The 16,188-nt window shown below is 44.3% G+C and overlaps 1 protein-coding gene across 8 annotated transcripts in view; it reads right to left on the bottom strand.

Moving 5' to 3' along the window:
• Nucleotides 1-16,188, bottom strand: part of Nedd4 (NEDD4 E3 ubiquitin protein ligase) — a 91,798-nt gene that overhangs the window by 5,102 nt on the left and 70,508 nt on the right. For all 8 annotated transcript variants that reach the window (XM_076576657.1, XM_076576658.1, XM_076576660.1 and 5 more), the window contains 13 exons: nucleotides 14,373-14,453; nucleotides 14,058-14,112; nucleotides 13,909-13,967; nucleotides 12,812-12,877; nucleotides 8,606-8,835; nucleotides 7,084-7,205; nucleotides 6,925-6,995; nucleotides 4,200-4,295; nucleotides 3,851-3,924; nucleotides 3,396-3,456; nucleotides 2,251-2,310; nucleotides 1,289-1,396; nucleotides 482-578 (listed from right to left, as the gene is read on the bottom strand). In XM_076576657.1, the coding sequence (XP_076432772.1) occupies nucleotides 482-578; nucleotides 1,289-1,396; nucleotides 2,251-2,310; nucleotides 3,396-3,456; nucleotides 3,851-3,924; nucleotides 4,200-4,295; nucleotides 6,925-6,995; nucleotides 7,084-7,205; nucleotides 8,606-8,835; nucleotides 12,812-12,877; nucleotides 13,909-13,967; nucleotides 14,058-14,112; nucleotides 14,373-14,453 (1,180 nt within the window). The remainder of the gene's footprint in view (nucleotides 1-481; nucleotides 579-1,288; nucleotides 1,397-2,250; nucleotides 2,311-3,395; nucleotides 3,457-3,850; nucleotides 3,925-4,199; nucleotides 4,296-6,924; nucleotides 6,996-7,083; nucleotides 7,206-8,605; nucleotides 8,836-12,811; nucleotides 12,878-13,908; nucleotides 13,968-14,057; nucleotides 14,113-14,372; nucleotides 14,454-16,188) is intronic.

The raw sequence follows: 16,188 nt of genomic DNA, 5'->3' as shown, positions 1-16,188 counted from the left end.
GGGCAGCAGTTGTGCACGCCTTTAATTCTAGCACTCGGGAGGCAGAGGCAGGTGGATCTCTGTGAGTTTGAGGCCAGCCTGGTCTACAGAGTGAGATCCAGGACAGGCACCAAAGCTACACAGATACACAGAGAAACCCTGTCTAGAAAAATTTAAGCCCTGGCTGTCCTGGAACTCACTTTGTAGACCAGGCTAGCCTTGAACTCACTGAGATTGGCCTGCCCCTGCCTCCTAAGTGCTGAGATTAAAGGTGTGTGCCACCACTGCCCGACTATGCCCCACATTTTAACATTAGTTCTGGGACAGACTCCTGTGCTTGCCAGGTGTGCACTTTACCAACCAAGCTGTTTTCTAAGCATTCAACTTTAATTTTTTAAAATTAAGCAAAACACCGTGAAAATGGAGGAAGCCTGAAGACTTCTTGGCCATGAAAATGACAGTCAATGCCTGCATTTCTGAGAGATCTACACAGATTCCTTACCATAGAGTTCAGCAAACCCATTCATAGGCACACGGGATGTGCCTGTAACAAACTGAAGCAAGCGAATTCTTTTCTCTGAGTCCATCATTAAAACAGCCTGAAAAGCAGAAAGACTTCTGTTAGAGGAGAGTCCTAGAAATGACAGAAAAATTATCCAGAAAAAAAAATTAATAATGACTAATTTTGTTCTCAAAAACCTTATTTCCAAGACCCAATTTCTCTAGGGGCTGCAGAGATGGCTCAGTAGCTAAGAATGTTTACTGCTTTTGCAGAGAACCTGGAATCAGTTCTCAGTACCCACATGCTGGCTCACAACTGTCTATAACTGCAGTTCCAGGGAAATCTGGCGCCCTCCTCTGGCTTCTGCAGGCACTGCACACATGTGGTGCACAAACTCATTCAAGTGTGTACACACACACACACACACACACACACGCACACACACACACGCAATTAAAAACAAACCTTTAACAATTACATTTATTGACATTACTGAATGGCATATGTATAAGAGAATTTAAAGGAGCCACGTTGTGGGTTACTACAAGCTCTTGAAAGAATCCACATGTTGGTAGAAAGCTAATGTGTCTATTTCAGCTCATTTAGCACAATTCTGAATGCTTTCCCTACTTACCTCTGAATAACTGGGAGGGTGGAATCACACTCAAAGGCACATCATACAAAATTAAAAGTTACACCTGCTTGGCTGGGGTGCTTTTCTGGGTAACCCTGTGCTATGCACACCTGAAAGTTATTCTAGAAGTGGCATAGTATAATTGAATCTACTAACAAGTAAGTTCGGATTACCTTCCAGAACCACTGGATGACCTGGTGGTTTGGGCTGTAGCCATTTTTGTACTTTGTATGATCCTTCCAGTCACCCACATCCACATCTCCCAGACCACACATGAGAAGCTGTAAAAAAGATAACATAGTCAGAACCTCCAGCAGGAAAACTGGTACAGAGCTCTGCTGTTTTTGTTTTTCTGAGACAGGGTATCACAGTGTGGCTCTGGCTGTTCTGGAACTCATTATACAGATCAGGCTGGCCTCAAACTCACAGAGAACTGTTTGCCTGCCCCTGCCCCCCACCAATCCTGGAATTGAAGGCATGCATCACTATGCCCAGCCAAAACTCTACTTTAACATAAAATATCTCTCTCTTCATCTTTTTATTCCATCTATTTCTATTTACTCAGTCACGTGTGTGTGGTGGCATGTGTATGCCTTGTTTTGAGTGTGATCTATGTCTTTATTTACTCAGCCGTGTGTGTGGTGGCGTGTGTACCCCTTGTTTTGAGTGAGAAACTCAGAGGACAGCTGGTGGGCGTTGGTTTCCCTCCAGGGATCACACTCCAGCTGTCAGGCTTGGTGGTAAATGCCCTTCTTTCCTGAGCCACCTTGGTGGTTCTCCAGCTCTCTTTTTAAAGTCAAGGTCGCCTGTAGTGCCCTGAGGTTAGCCTCGAACTCCTACCATAGCTGAGGATGACACTGAGCTACTGACTGGCATCCAGCTCTCAAGAGCTGGTTTCCTGCTGAGGATGGAGCCAGGGCCTCATGCACACTAAGAAGCTTTCTCCTCCCTCTTCTCCATACACTCTACCACCCCACCAACTGAGCTGTATACTCGCCTCCCCAGTCCTTCTCCACTCCTCGGCCACCTTCTTTCTCCCCGCCCCCCCAAACCCATGGTGCTAAGGACTGAACTCAGGGCCTGGAATTCTTAACACTGAACTACATTCCCAGTCACACACAGAAATATTTCTTACCTCCAATTCATTTTCATCGAATATCTTGATGAGATCCTGGGGTATCAGTTCAAAAAATCCCTGCGAGGAAAGGAAGGTGTCCAGAGCAGGTTAGCAGGCTCAGCCCCACGCGTGAGCACCCTGCAGCATGGAAGCACTCTGCCTTCTACAGAGGCCGCTATACACTCGTGAGCTCTTCACTGGGATCCCAGTGAGACAATGAGACGCCCTGGTCAGCATGCTCTGTCTTTTTCTCAAGCCTCCTCCTCTCTCATCATCCTTCTTCACAGAACAGAGCAAAGACTGAGGCTGAACAAAGCCCCCATCCTGGCCACGCCTCCTGCAGAGGTCTGTGCAGGCCTCATCACCTGCTGCTGCTTCCTCAGCTCCCTCCTCCCAACTATTCTTCACCCACTGCAGTCTGTCCAAGCCAGACCTGCCTTAAAGACACCTCGCTCTTCTTCCTTCACAGCCAGGACACACAGTAGGTAAAGCCAAATCCAACTCTTCACACCCCAACTCTCCCTCCACCACCTGCCACCTGCACTGACCTTGGAAAAGCCAAGGGCAACTTGGCAGCTGCCTACTAAACACTTCCCATTTCTATCCTCTTTGATTTTGTCTGCTTCTAAAAAATTACAGTTGTGTGTGTAAATGTATGTGCAATTTTTTAAAAACATGACATGAGGTTGTAGGGGTTTCCCATTTCTACCTAACAAGGCTAGATACAGCGGAGCTGCCACACCCGCCCAGCATTCACTTGGGGGTTCTGGTCAGCATCTCCCCAGCCTTCTCAGTGTTTGCTGATCAGAATGACTGTATTTCAACAGTTTACCTGCTCCAATAGTGCCTTGTTAATGTAAATATGTGCCTCAGGGGGCTGGAGTACACACTGCTCTTTCGGGAGACCTGAGTTCGGCCCTACAACTATGCTGGCGTCTCACAACCGCCTGGACCTCCAGCTCCAGGGGATCCTTCACTGGCCTCCACAGGCATGCATGTACACACTATTTTAAAAATATAAAATTAAACTAAAAACATACTGAGAGTGGTTGAAAGAGCCCGCCACATCTTATCTGTCTCAGATCCAATGAAGCCTAATACTCAGAGTTATGGGAGGGTGGGTCCTTGAAGTTACGGGAAGACAAGCAGACGATCATACTCACTTCTTTGAAAGCAGCCATTTGCTTCTGGATTCGGTTCACAAATCGCCACTGTATAACAAGGCTGAAAGGAGAATAAAAAAAACAAAAACAAAAAACATTTTCTCTCCCTGCACATAAACCAAGAAACTTTTTTTTTTTTCCCCGAGACAGGGTTTCTCTGTGTAGTTTTAGTGCCTGTCCTGGAATTCACTCTGCAGACCAGGCTGGCCTTGAACTCACAGAGAGCCTCCACCGCCCGGCATTAAGAAACACTTTTAAGACATGCATACTCCAGTTATAACAGCAAAAGCTGAAGAGAGACAGGGAAAACTAAGGTGTGTTTTTTTTCTAAGAAAATTGAGATTCTGGCCATGAGGGAAGAGAGAACAAGTTAAGAAAAACCTTCTAAAACAAGGGGGGGGGGGGGAAGCAGCAGAGAATTGTTGCTAGGAAACACTTAGAAACAAAGGACTCACTAAATATACTCCTTTTTGTTCTTGTTGGTGACAACAATCTCCGAGCCTCCAGTTTTCAGTTCATGTTGATGTGTCTACATTAAACATGATATGGGAAAAAAAAGTGTACATGAGTTACACCAGAAGCCGGGTGTTTTAAATTAAATCCATTCAAAAGCTACAAGCTAAGAAAACTGAAATATTAGTTGTACTAAAATGAATACAGAATGAGCCACCGTCAAAGCCCAAATACTGGCTGAGAGAGAGTTTGTGACCAGAGCTCAGAAAGTGTCTCGGGTGCAGGACGGTGCATACGCTTAGGTGACAGCATCGCTTTTGTAAGCGATGGATTATCTCAAAGTCTACAGACCTGTCCAAAGAGTTCCTCATCTATGATAAATCTGAGGTCCAGCTCCGTCGGGTCATTCTCAAGAATCCAGCGCAGTGAACTGTAATATTCACTATCCTAGAAGGGAAATAACATTTTAATTAATTAGTTTTGCAGTGCTGGGAAGTGAACTCAGGACCTTGTACATCATAGGCAAGTATATACAGAGCTGCATGGGAAAGCTGCACTTAAAAAAATCTGTATAAAGATAGCTGAACGTCCACACCACTACATTGGTGCTGCTGGGGAGCTGGCAGTCAGGCAAGTGCTGGTTTCCCAAGCTTGAGGACCTGAGTTTGGATTCCCTAGCACCCATATGAAAAGCTGGACACAGGGCATACACCTGAAACCCCAGGCCTAGGGAGGTGAAGACAGGAGGATCCCAGGAACTCAATGGTCAGCCAGCCTGGCCAAATAAGTAAGCTCCAGCCAGGTTCAGTGAGAGACACTATTTCTAAGAGTAAGATGGAGAAAAAGGGAAAGACAATAACATTGGTTTCTGTTCTCCACCAGTGCAAACCATATGCGTACACATATACACACAGTACATGAGGATGTCTACACACACATACACACACACAGACATGTACATGCTGTAGCAAGGATCTGGTTAACTGGGGAAAAGATAAAAATGTTACTTGCACATCTTATCCACTCTCACCTAAACTGAGCTAAGCTGCCCAAGTGAAAGCATGCCAGCTGGAAACCTGGTGCCCACTTCTCTGTGTGAAGGCAGTGGTAGAAGAGACTTTAATCATAGGGCTAAGTAAAACAGTTTCCAAATAAAGTTAACTTTCCTGGATTTCCAGACATTTTCCTTCTGGGATTGTGTCTGAGTTCATTGCTGGCCCACACTAAAGAAAAGTTTCAAATTAAATATAAAATCTTAACCGACCCACACAGTAACTATGTGCTCTTACAGTTTCCAAAGAATCATGCTGGAGCTGGGGATGTGGCTCAGCTTAGGCAGTACTTCTAAGCATGTGCAAGGCCCTGGGTGTGATCCCTAGAAAAGCATGAACCAGGTGTGGTGGCACACACCTGTAATCTCAGCACCCAGAAGACAGAGGCAGGAGGCTCAGAAGTCATCCCTAGCTACACAGTGAGCGTGAAGCCAGTCTATGCTCCCTGGGACCCTGTCTCAAACAACAATAAAAAAACACAACAAAGAATCAGCTGGGACCTGGGGAGATGGTTCAGTGGTTAAGAGCTCTGCCTACTCTTGCAGAAGACTGCGGTTTAATTTTCAGCACCTACACTACAGCACACAACCATTTGTTACTCCAGGTTCAGTGTACCCAGCATCCTTTTCTGGCCCCCAAGGGTACCAGGCACACACACAGTGCACATTCATACATGCAGACAAAACACTCATATGCATAAAATAAAAATAATTTTTTTTTTATAAATCATACTGCTTGTACCAATAAAGGATATCAAGAGGGAATAACAATGTACTCAGAACTCAAGACCTGACCTTGGAACCCACATGTATCCGCCATGCCCCGGGCCACCAGCAGTGGAGATGAAACTTGGTCCTTTGGCTTCTGTTTCTTTACAGGAGCCCACCCCACCCTGCCTTTGGAGCGCCAGCTTTAAACATATACCATTCACCACAAACAGTTACAACTTAAAACCTGGTGTAAAAGATATGTAAACTACTGCGTGGCAAACAGAACGCGGGGAGGTCTGACAAGATGCCTCAATGGGTCAACACCCCCAAGTTCAACTGATGGGACCCACATGTGACCTCTGTGACCTGTCTGTTGACCTCACAGATGTTCCATGGTAGAAGCAACGCTCCCCAACCCCTAAATAAATAAATGTAACAAAAATAAATACATACAAATTTAAAATGTAGCAGCCAGTTGGCCACAGCTCAGGAGGTAAGCCTTAGGAGCAGAGTTCAACCCTGCAGTCCACATGATAGAGATCACCGACTCCCTTCATATGCCCAAATGAACACATCAACAAAATATGTAGATGTAAAAGATAAATATAAAATAATTCAGCAGAAGGTGTAACTAGTATTTGCAATGCACGAAAAATCTAAGATGTACTGATGGACACAGGCATGAGGCAGGAAAACTATCTCATCAGAGAAAGAGTGGGCAATGGATATGCAACCACTGACTGCCAAGTTCTTTCCAGTGTCTCACACGCTAGCAAACGTTCACTTGTGGATTTTTGTGTGTCAATGACCGTGTGCGGTGTATGTGAGTCTTATGCATGACCGTGTAGGGGAATGGAGCACATATCCACTGAGCACGTGTCAAGTGTCCTGCTCTGTCACGGTCCATTTGATTCCAAAGACACGGGAACTGAGGGCTGACCCTGGAACTGAGCTCGTGGGCAGCAGCAAATCCCAGAAATCCTCCAGCCTCCGCCTCCCACAGTTCGGAGGTTACGGACACCCACACAGCCATGCCCAGCTTTTTATGTGGCGAGAAGATGTCCATTCGGATCCTTGAGTGTGCCCAACACAGGCCCCGCTCCATCCCTTCAGCCCCCATTTCCATTTTCAAACAATGAAAGGTATGACTTTCTGTTTTGAAGACCAGTTCTCTGGACAGTATGAGCAGCTTAGCGGGGCAGCATGAGCTCAGCACGTGCAAGGCCCTGGAGTGTTGAAATCCAGCACTGAAATCCAACAACAACCACCGAGCCCCAAATCTCTAAGCCTAGTAAGTGCGTAAGAGGGACCTACCACGGACTCCATGTCGTGCAGCGTTATCACTTTCTGAAGCATCATCTTGTAAAAGGGGCGGATGAAAAAGCCTTGTAAAAAACAAAATAGATTTAAGATGGTTATCAATTACAACAACAACAACCCCACATCCAAACAAGTTTGCTCTGTGATGCTAACCATCCAGCAGCTTGCCGTGATAAACTGCCATCCCAGCCACACGACCGATGAATTTGAAGTACGAGAGGTGATCTTCGTTACACAAGCCCGAGTTTGGATTTATCTGGAGGGTGTAATTATCCCTGTAAAGACAAACCACATTTCTTGAAATTCTTGACATTTCATAGGAAAAAAAACTGACACAGGCAAGTGATTATGAAAATGTCCCCTCTTTTTTTATTTTCCTCTACTAAAAACCAATGCACTGATAATGGTCTTTAAAAAAATATCCATTTCAGTCAAAAGATAGAAAAAATCCCAAAGGCAAAAGCTACTCATTTTTATGTTCAAAAGACAAAGGACTTTGAAGATAGGCCGCTCTACAGCAACTTCCTCTGAGCTGAATTCAAATACTCCCTCCTGGACATAGGGCGGGGCTCATAAGCCTCAGGAAGGGGGGCTGGGGAGCCGGCTCAGTGCTCAAGAGCACTTGCTGCTCTTGTAGAAGCCTGGGGTTGGATTGCCAGAACCCACATGGCAGCTCACAACCATCTGTAACTCCAGTTCCAGGGACCTGATGCCCTCTGCTGGCCTGTGAAGGCACTGCATGCTTCTGGTGCATAGGCATACATGCAGGCAAACACCTAAACACATTAAATGAAATAGAGAACAAAGACCCAGGATGTTATCAAAACCTACAAGACGCACAAAGCCCTCTCCAGGGGAGAGGAATGCTGACCAACTGAGCTACCTGAAGTCATGCAGGAGCACTAGGGACAGGGACAGAGCCTTGGTGGGTGCTCACCCAGGTGAGGGTGAGCTTGTCTATCACCCTCACCTGTCTTCTGAAAGCAATCCAAACAATTTCATGGTTTGCCATGCTGGGCTTTGGTAGATCCTAACTTGGTCTGTTGTCCGCCCCTATCTCAGGTGAAGAGAGGTTTGTTCACGCTTTCCAATGAAATGTTACTTGATGTATGCTAAGTGAAATAATGCACACTCCAAGGCCAAATGCTGCATGGTTCCATGTATCTGGTATAACTAGAGCAGTCAGATTCACAGAGAGAGTAACCTGGTAGCTGCCGGGAGGTGGGGGACAAGAGTTCAATGATGCAGAATATGTACCTGAAAAGCCAGCCAAGTGAGGGCTGGGGGGGGAGCTCTGTGGAAGAGGTCCTGCCAAGTATGTGCAATCCACAGTGCACACAGACACACGCAAAGGTAAAATGGCAATTTTTATGTTATACACATTGTAACACAATTTAAGAAGTCACCCCTGACATACAAGTTACAGTCTCCCACGACACCAATCATGTAGCCCATGCTTTCTAACGTGCAACCTAACTTTGGAGAGTGTGAATTCCCCCCCCCCCGCCCCCACACACACCTTCTACACACAGTCATTTAAAGTATTTATGCCAGGTGTGGTGGCATGTGGGTCTAGTCTTAGCTAATCAGGAGGCTGAAGCAGGATTCTTTAAGCCCAGGAATTCAAGGCTACCCTGGGCAACACAGAGAGACTTGGTAATAATGAAAAACTTACGTAGCAGAATATTCAAACAGCCCATAATAAGGGTTAAACATCTCCTTTGAAATGAGGAAGAACCATTCCCGAGCAACTCCTCCATAATCAAGTCCCTTTTCGCCATCAAACTCAATCCAGAGTCGAGCCTTCAGCAAGTCCGCTTTCTTCACACCCATAATCCTGCGGTAAGAATCCTCCAGAACATTTGCGCGGCGAAGTTTCATTTCAAATTTATTTGGAATGTCATTCTGCAGAGCCAGGAGAGAGACATGGGTTCGATCAGCCCAGTGTTACCACACTTCACTCTGTGCCCACAGTCCTTTTCCCTTTCTTAAGTAAACCATCAGAGAAAACCCACATGGGTGTACTGACCGTTTTATCTCCTCCCTTCCTCAAGAAACAGGGTCCATTCTTGGCACCCAGGTTAGCCATGCACTTGCTATATAGCTCAGGCTAGCCCAGAACTCAAGATCTTCTAGCATGAGCACTCCTCCACCTCCAGAACTTACAGGTGTGTTTCCCCACATTTAGTTTGGATTTATGGTCTTAACATTCTTCTACAGTGGTAGAATGTAGATTTTCCCCCCCTAATCACTTCTGACTTCTTTGTTTAAAGAAGCTACAGCTGGCGGGAATAAACCCTAGAAGGCATTGTGCCAGTCAGTAGTGCACTCCATGTTGTACATGGTCTGCTTATTCTGCCATCAATGCTCCACAGCTGCCCCCCGCCCACGGCCGGCCACCCACTCACTACCAGCCTGTCCTTACTCCCGTCCCAGGCACTGTCCTCTCTATCTGATGGCTTCACTCATCACTCTTCCTAACAACACTACAATAAGTACTGTCTCCATTTTAACACGAAGAAACCTGAGACAACAGAAGCAGAAAGGACCTGACTTCCGGCCTCTGCTCTTACTGTAGCACAATTGGCTCCTTCGTCTCTTCTATGTCCATGCTTCACGGACAAATGCAGGCAACTATGCCTCAGACCCCACGTAAACACTACAATGTACCTAAGTGTTTTCTCCCGAGGGCTCTGTGACAAGTGTCTAGTGGGTAATGTTAGGAGAAGGGAAGTTCTCAGGCTTCTGTCAGCTCAAAGACAGACAAGTTCTTAGAAGCACACGACTCTGCTGGGGTATTTAGGGAAAACAGAAAGCCCCACAGGAACTAAATAAACAGCTCACAGAAGCAATATAAGCAGTGTACCGGTTTCCTTTGCTGCTCAGGCAAGTTAAACAGTGGTAGAACTGGAGAAAAGTGGTTTTCAAAGAGTAATTACCAGGGGCCTGGAGAGATGGCTAAGTGGTTAAGAGCACTGACTGCTCATCCAGAGGACCTGTGTTCAATGCCCAGCACCCACATGGCAGCCCACAAATGTCTTTAACTCCAAGATCTGACACCCTCACAGATATATACATAGGCAAAACACCAATGCACATGAAATAAAAATAAAAAATTATTAGGAAAAGAGGAGAGAGACAGACTAATTACCAGGCAACTTAAATACCCTGTACTCGGACAGGCCCCACAGTGGGGCTAGGGATGGGAAAGACAACTAAAACTCGGTGTCAGATGTATTTCCTCCAAGACTGTACAGTACAGTGTGGGTAGAGGTAACTGGAAATACTGTCACCTCCAAACTTACAGGAGCTCCTAAGAACAGCTATCAGCGTGAGTGTGTGAGACTGAGCTCTTGGCCTGAGTTCCAGGCCAGACTGTTTCAAAACACCAGTGATTTATGTATTTAATATCTATAAATGTGGGATATTGTATGTGCAGGCCAGAGGTCAATCAATATTTAATGTCTTCTTCAACTATTCACCTTGTTTATTGAATTGTTTGCTCTCACAATATATCCCTGGCTGGCCTGTAAATCTCTCTGTACACTAGGCTGACTTCAAATACACAGAGATCTGTCTGTTTCTGCTTCCCAAGTCCTGAGATTAAAGGTGTGTGCCACCAGGCCCAAGTTCCCATCTTTTGAAATTTTGTTTGTTTTTTGTTTTTTTTTTGGCGGGGGAGATAATTTCTCTGTGTTGCCTTGAATGCCTTGGAACTCTTTATGTAAACCAGTCTGGCCTGGAATTCAAGAGACCTGCCTGCCACTGCCTCCTGAGTGCCCAGCAAGCACATTCTTAACTGGAATATCTACCCATCTCCCTCATCAAATGCTTTAAAATCAGAATGCCTAAAACTAGAAGACAATTTTCAGAGTAATTTAGACACCAAAGTTCTGGAGAATTTAAAATTCCTTTTCTCTTTAAAAATTCTATTGGGTATAATATTTACACAGAAAAAAATGTAGTATTTTATTTGGTCAAATTTTGAAAAACAGTCTGGTATCCAACCCACCATTTTGAATCAATTTAAGTCACCAGCTTGGAACCCTAGAAAGTACAACCCAACATTGCCACCTAGTGTCCATGCTCCTAAACTGCAGGGAAAGACAGGACAGGCACATGAGGAAGACATTTAAAATGTTAGTTACACCCAAGGATGGGCAGATGAGTTTAATTCTAAATATACTTGCAGTCTGGTGATGGAAAAAGTGCAATGAATATATCTACCAAGCATAAGGAAATAAGTAACAACACCACCATTTGGATGTCTGCTCACTGTTAATTTTTAAATTATGTGGATATGTGTTGTATTCAAAGCTATGAAGAATGGGTGGCTATTAACACTCAATGTGGGACAGGAATCCAGAAGTCTTGAACACAAATCAAACACAAGGCAAGAAGAAAATCTCCAAAGCACAAAGTCACAAAGACGAAGCCCTATGAAGGAAACACACTTCAGCAAATGTCAAAGACTCCTGAAAAATAAACATGAATATAAGTATGCTGTTTCATAAGTTATCCAAAATGTACACCTCCTAGGACTGGAGAGATGGCTCAGCAGTTAAAAGCGTGCTCATGCAAAGGACCCAATTACAGCTCACAACCGCTTGTAATTCCATGTCCAGGGAATCCGATGCCTCGGGTCTCCTCAGATAACTGCACTCACACACACACCTTACCCCCCTACACAATTAAAAATTTGTCTGTCTGTCTGTCTGTTTATCTATCCATCTATCTATCTATCTGAGACAAAGACACACACCTTACCCCCCTACACAATTAAAAATTTGTCTGTCTGTCTGTCTGTCTGTTTATCTATCCATCTATCTATCTATCTGAGACAAAGTTTCACTATGTATACTTGGCTGTCCTGGAACTCACTATGTAGACCAGGCTGGCCTTGAACTCAGAAATCTGCCTGCCTCTGCTTCTTGGATGCTGGGATTAAAAAAAGCTTTGAGCCACAATGTCCAGCCTTTAAAAATAATAATCTTCTGGATAAGTGAGACAGTTGATTATCTTGAACTGTTTGGGAGGCACCCAGGCAGTGGGACCTGGACCTGTCCTTAGTGCATGAGCTGCCTGTTTGGAGCCTGGGGCTTATACAGGGACACTTGGCTCAGCCTGGGAGGAGGGGACTGGACCTGCCTGGACTGAATCTACCAGGATGAACTCAATCCCCAGGGGAGTCCTTGCCCTGGAGGAGATGGGAATGGAGGGTGGGCTGGGGGGAGGGCCTGGGGCGGGAGGAGGAAGGACAGGGGAATCCCTGGCTGATATGTAAAATTAAATCAAATTATAAAATAGAAAGAAAAGAGAAAAAATAATCTTAAAAATCATGGGGCTAGGGCTGGAGAGATGGCTCAGTGGTTAAGAGCACTTGCGGCTCTTCCAGAGGACCTGGGTTCAAGTCCCAGCACCCACGTGGCAGCTCACAACTGTCTGTAACTCCAAGATCTGACACCCTGACACAGACACACATGCAAGGAAAACACCAATGCACATAAAATAAAAATAAACAAAAGGAGAAAGGAAGAGAAGGATCATGGCTCAGTGCTTAAGAGCACTCACTGCTCTTGCAGAAGACCCGGATTCCAACCCACATGGTGGCTCGACCCTCTCTTCTGGCCCCACAGGCACAAGATCAGGTACATGCACATAGGCAAAACATTCATGCACACAATAAAATAAATCACTCTTTAAACACTTCTTTACACACACACACACACACACACACACACACACACACACACACCCTTTCCCTATGAGAAAAAGCAACCACTCAGTCTGCACAGTAGGATGCATCTGGCCTGCTCCCCAGTCTCCAGTCTCCAGTCATCCCCGCCCCCAATGGCTGAGAAGCTGATACAATGTCACTAACCTGCTTCTTCATCTTTCTGCGGAAGAACTCGTACTTCCTTTTGTAATCCCTGGAGTAGGGCACGGCCTTTAGTTGGAAAAAGTGGAAAAACAAAGTTTAGGTTGTTTTTATCTGCAACAGCATTATTAGCTCCCCATGGATATCTTATGAGTATACAAAAAGAAAGAATTATTTGGAAATTAATGTTTTACTTGAAGAAAAGCAAACAGAAAACAATATTTTTTACAAAATTTCTCTTTAAAATAAAATAGCATTTCAGCAGTCACTATAGCTAAAATTTCTTCATGCAATTTTTTTTAAAATAAGAGAACGAGTCTCTCTATGTATCAATGGCTATCCTTAAATTCTCTATGTAGACCAACTTGGTCTCGGCCCACAGAGATCCTCCTGAGTGATGAGAGTTAAGGCATGTGAGACCATTGCCTGCCCACCATACAATATTCTTAAAATGTGACATGCCAGAAGCAAAATAAATCTTTCAGGCAGAGAAAATTTAGAAGTAATTTCTAAAAATTTCTACTTCTGAAAAGGCTTTGAAAGTGCTTTTGCCATTAAAGGGATTGTCTGAAAAGTGCATTTGTTCCTGGAACTCCCAGGAGTTGCCTTTGTTACTCTTTATTTTAAGCAAGTACACACTGGGATACTAGACACTAATCTAAAAAACCTCATGTTCAATTTCTTATTAATTCTGTGAATTAACAAACAAAATCTGAAGAAACAAAAATGGAAAAGTTGGCTATATAAGAGTGATTTTCCGGGGCTGGAGAGATGCTGAGAGGTTAAGAGCACCGACTGCTCTTCCAGGTCCTGAGTTCAATTCCCAGCACCCATATGGTGGCTCACAACCACCTGTAATGAGAGCCGGCACCCTCTTCTGGATACATAATAAATAAATAAATCTTAAAAAAATTTTTTTCCTATAGTAAACCTGACTCAGGAGCAGTAAGTATAATCATGGGACAGTGTAATATTTTACAGATATGAGTAAGGTTTTAGATAGTGGGCTTCTGCGATGTGACTACAAATCACTCATCCTGACTCAGGCTGTTCCTCTCGGTTCCACCCTTGACCGGGAGCACTGGAATGAGGCGACTTACTGGTCCAGCTGTTGCGGTGTCCTGCATCCGAGGGTCTTCCCACTGGGTCTTCTTTGTGTCTAAGAGGGAAAAGAAAAGAGATGTTCACCTTCCTCATGTCTACAACCAAGTCCCAGACAGAGTGAAACACAGAGCGGCTCGGCACGTACTGTGATTTATATAGAAGACTCTCCCATCCGTGTGGGTCCTTTCTTCCCAGCCGGGCTGTAAGGAAACATTTATTCCGATTATTTTAGCACCAGGCCTTAGATGTACAGGTTATTAAAAAAGAACCCCATAATAAAAAAATAAATAAATAAAAAGCCAACAAAAGAAAAACCCAAACCACCGGCACTGGCTGTATGCTTACACTGCACATATCACTGTGAGCAGAGGACTCAATAGTTTAATAACAGTTAGACAACTCCTGCATTTGAAGGTACAAATGGCTGAGTTCGTCAAGCTAGTTCAGCAGCAGAACTTACAGGTAAAGGTCCGAGGTCATTGGACGGGTCGACTGGTGTCTTCGCTTTTAGTTCAGCAGGGACTTTGGATGTTGGATCGTCCTTTATTTGGTTAAGACACACAAACACACACACACACACAAAAAAAAAAAACCACACAAATTTTAAAATGATGATACCACTGCGATATAACTGTTTTGTAAAGATGATGGACATTTAAAACACTCTCTCTGGAGTTGGAGAGACAACTCAGTGTTTGGTAAAGCATTTGCCATGACAGAGAAAGGACCCGAGTTTGGATCCCCTGAACCCATGTAAATGCCAGGGCGGCACCATGGTAATTACACCATTGTAACTCTAGCCTTGGATGGAGGAAAGGGGATTCCCAAGCAAGCTAGCCCGGGAGACTAGTGGTACAAGCTGCAGGCTTGAGTGACAGAGCCTGCCTCATCGAATTATGAGAAGAACAATGGAGGATGATTTCTGGTATCAACCTCAGGCCTCCACATACATTCACGTCACACTCACACACAGACACGCATGCATACATGCACATAGGCAGCAAGCATACGTATGTACACACATGCAGCACACAGACATGAAAATGGAAAATAATGAAATTAGATATTGTCTTTCTTTTTTTCAGACAGCTCTCACACAGTCCAGACTGGCATTAGAGTCCTGACCCTCTTACTTCAGCCTCACAAGTGCTAGGATTACACGCACATGCCACCTCACCTCACTCAGTCGTAATTCCTTCGCTTATTTCCCCTTCTAGAAGATAACAGTGTGAGGTAGCCCTGCTGGGAGGTGGATAAGATCACTTCCCAGGAGATCAGCACTGACGTCTTCCAATGAGACCCACTTAACCCCAGAGCCCACCATCCATCCAGTTTGCTGGAACCTGAACTACATCAATTTTTTCTCTGTATAGAAACTGGTCTAAGATGGTGCATTATACTGACCACATCCGGGCTGGTGAGATGGCTCAGCTACCAAAGCCTGACAACCTGAGTTCGATACCCAGACCCACATGGAAGGAGAGAACAGACTCATACAAGCTGCCCCCTCTGACCTCCACACACATGTACACATACAGGATAAAAAAAATGCATGGGTATAATCAAACAAACAAACGAATAAATAAAAAGTAGGATAGGTTGTGGTATCTGTTTGGGTATTGATTTCTTTTCCTTGAAAGACAGTAACTTTTCCTTAAAAGAAAATAAGTAAGATCAATTCACATCTTAAAAAAAGGAACAAAGTTAAATTTATTTGGATTAGTTAATGGATAATTTAATATTATTATATTAGTCAAGTTAAGTTCTTTTAGATTTGTTTAAGCTATGTTGATCTTTTAAATTAGTTACTAAATCTCGAGTTACAAATTTGGAGAACTTTTTTGTTGGTGATGAGCTAAACACCAAACAACTTTAAGATTTAAACTAAAAATATCAGGCCTCAGCAATTAAGAGCACTGGCTGTTCCTTCAGAGGACCAGGGTTTGGCTCCCAGCACCCATGTGGTGGCTCACGACCATCTCTAAATCTAATCTGAGGGTGTCTGACACCCTTTTCTGGCCTCCATGGGTATATAGCCATATGTACAGGCAGTCATACATATAAAATATGTAAATAAACTCTAACAATAACAACAAATCTGTCATGCCTAGTTTTCCAGAGTCTTTCTGCTAATATGAATAAATGAGATAAAAGTGCTCTGAAAATAGAAAGTCTCACACAAAGGTAAAAAATTGTAACTAAAAATCTTTCTAAGTCTTTATGACCACTGAGCCACAACCTGGGAACAGGAGGTTAACATGAGTTTATGAATACCT

Source organism: Peromyscus maniculatus, chromosome 7 (genome assembly GCF_049852395.1).
Source record: "Peromyscus maniculatus bairdii isolate BWxNUB_F1_BW_parent chromosome 7, HU_Pman_BW_mat_3.1, whole genome shotgun sequence".
Classification (NCBI taxonomy): Eukaryota; Metazoa; Chordata; class Mammalia; order Rodentia; family Cricetidae; genus Peromyscus; species Peromyscus maniculatus.
This window is presented reverse-complemented; position numbering and strand designations above follow the sequence as displayed.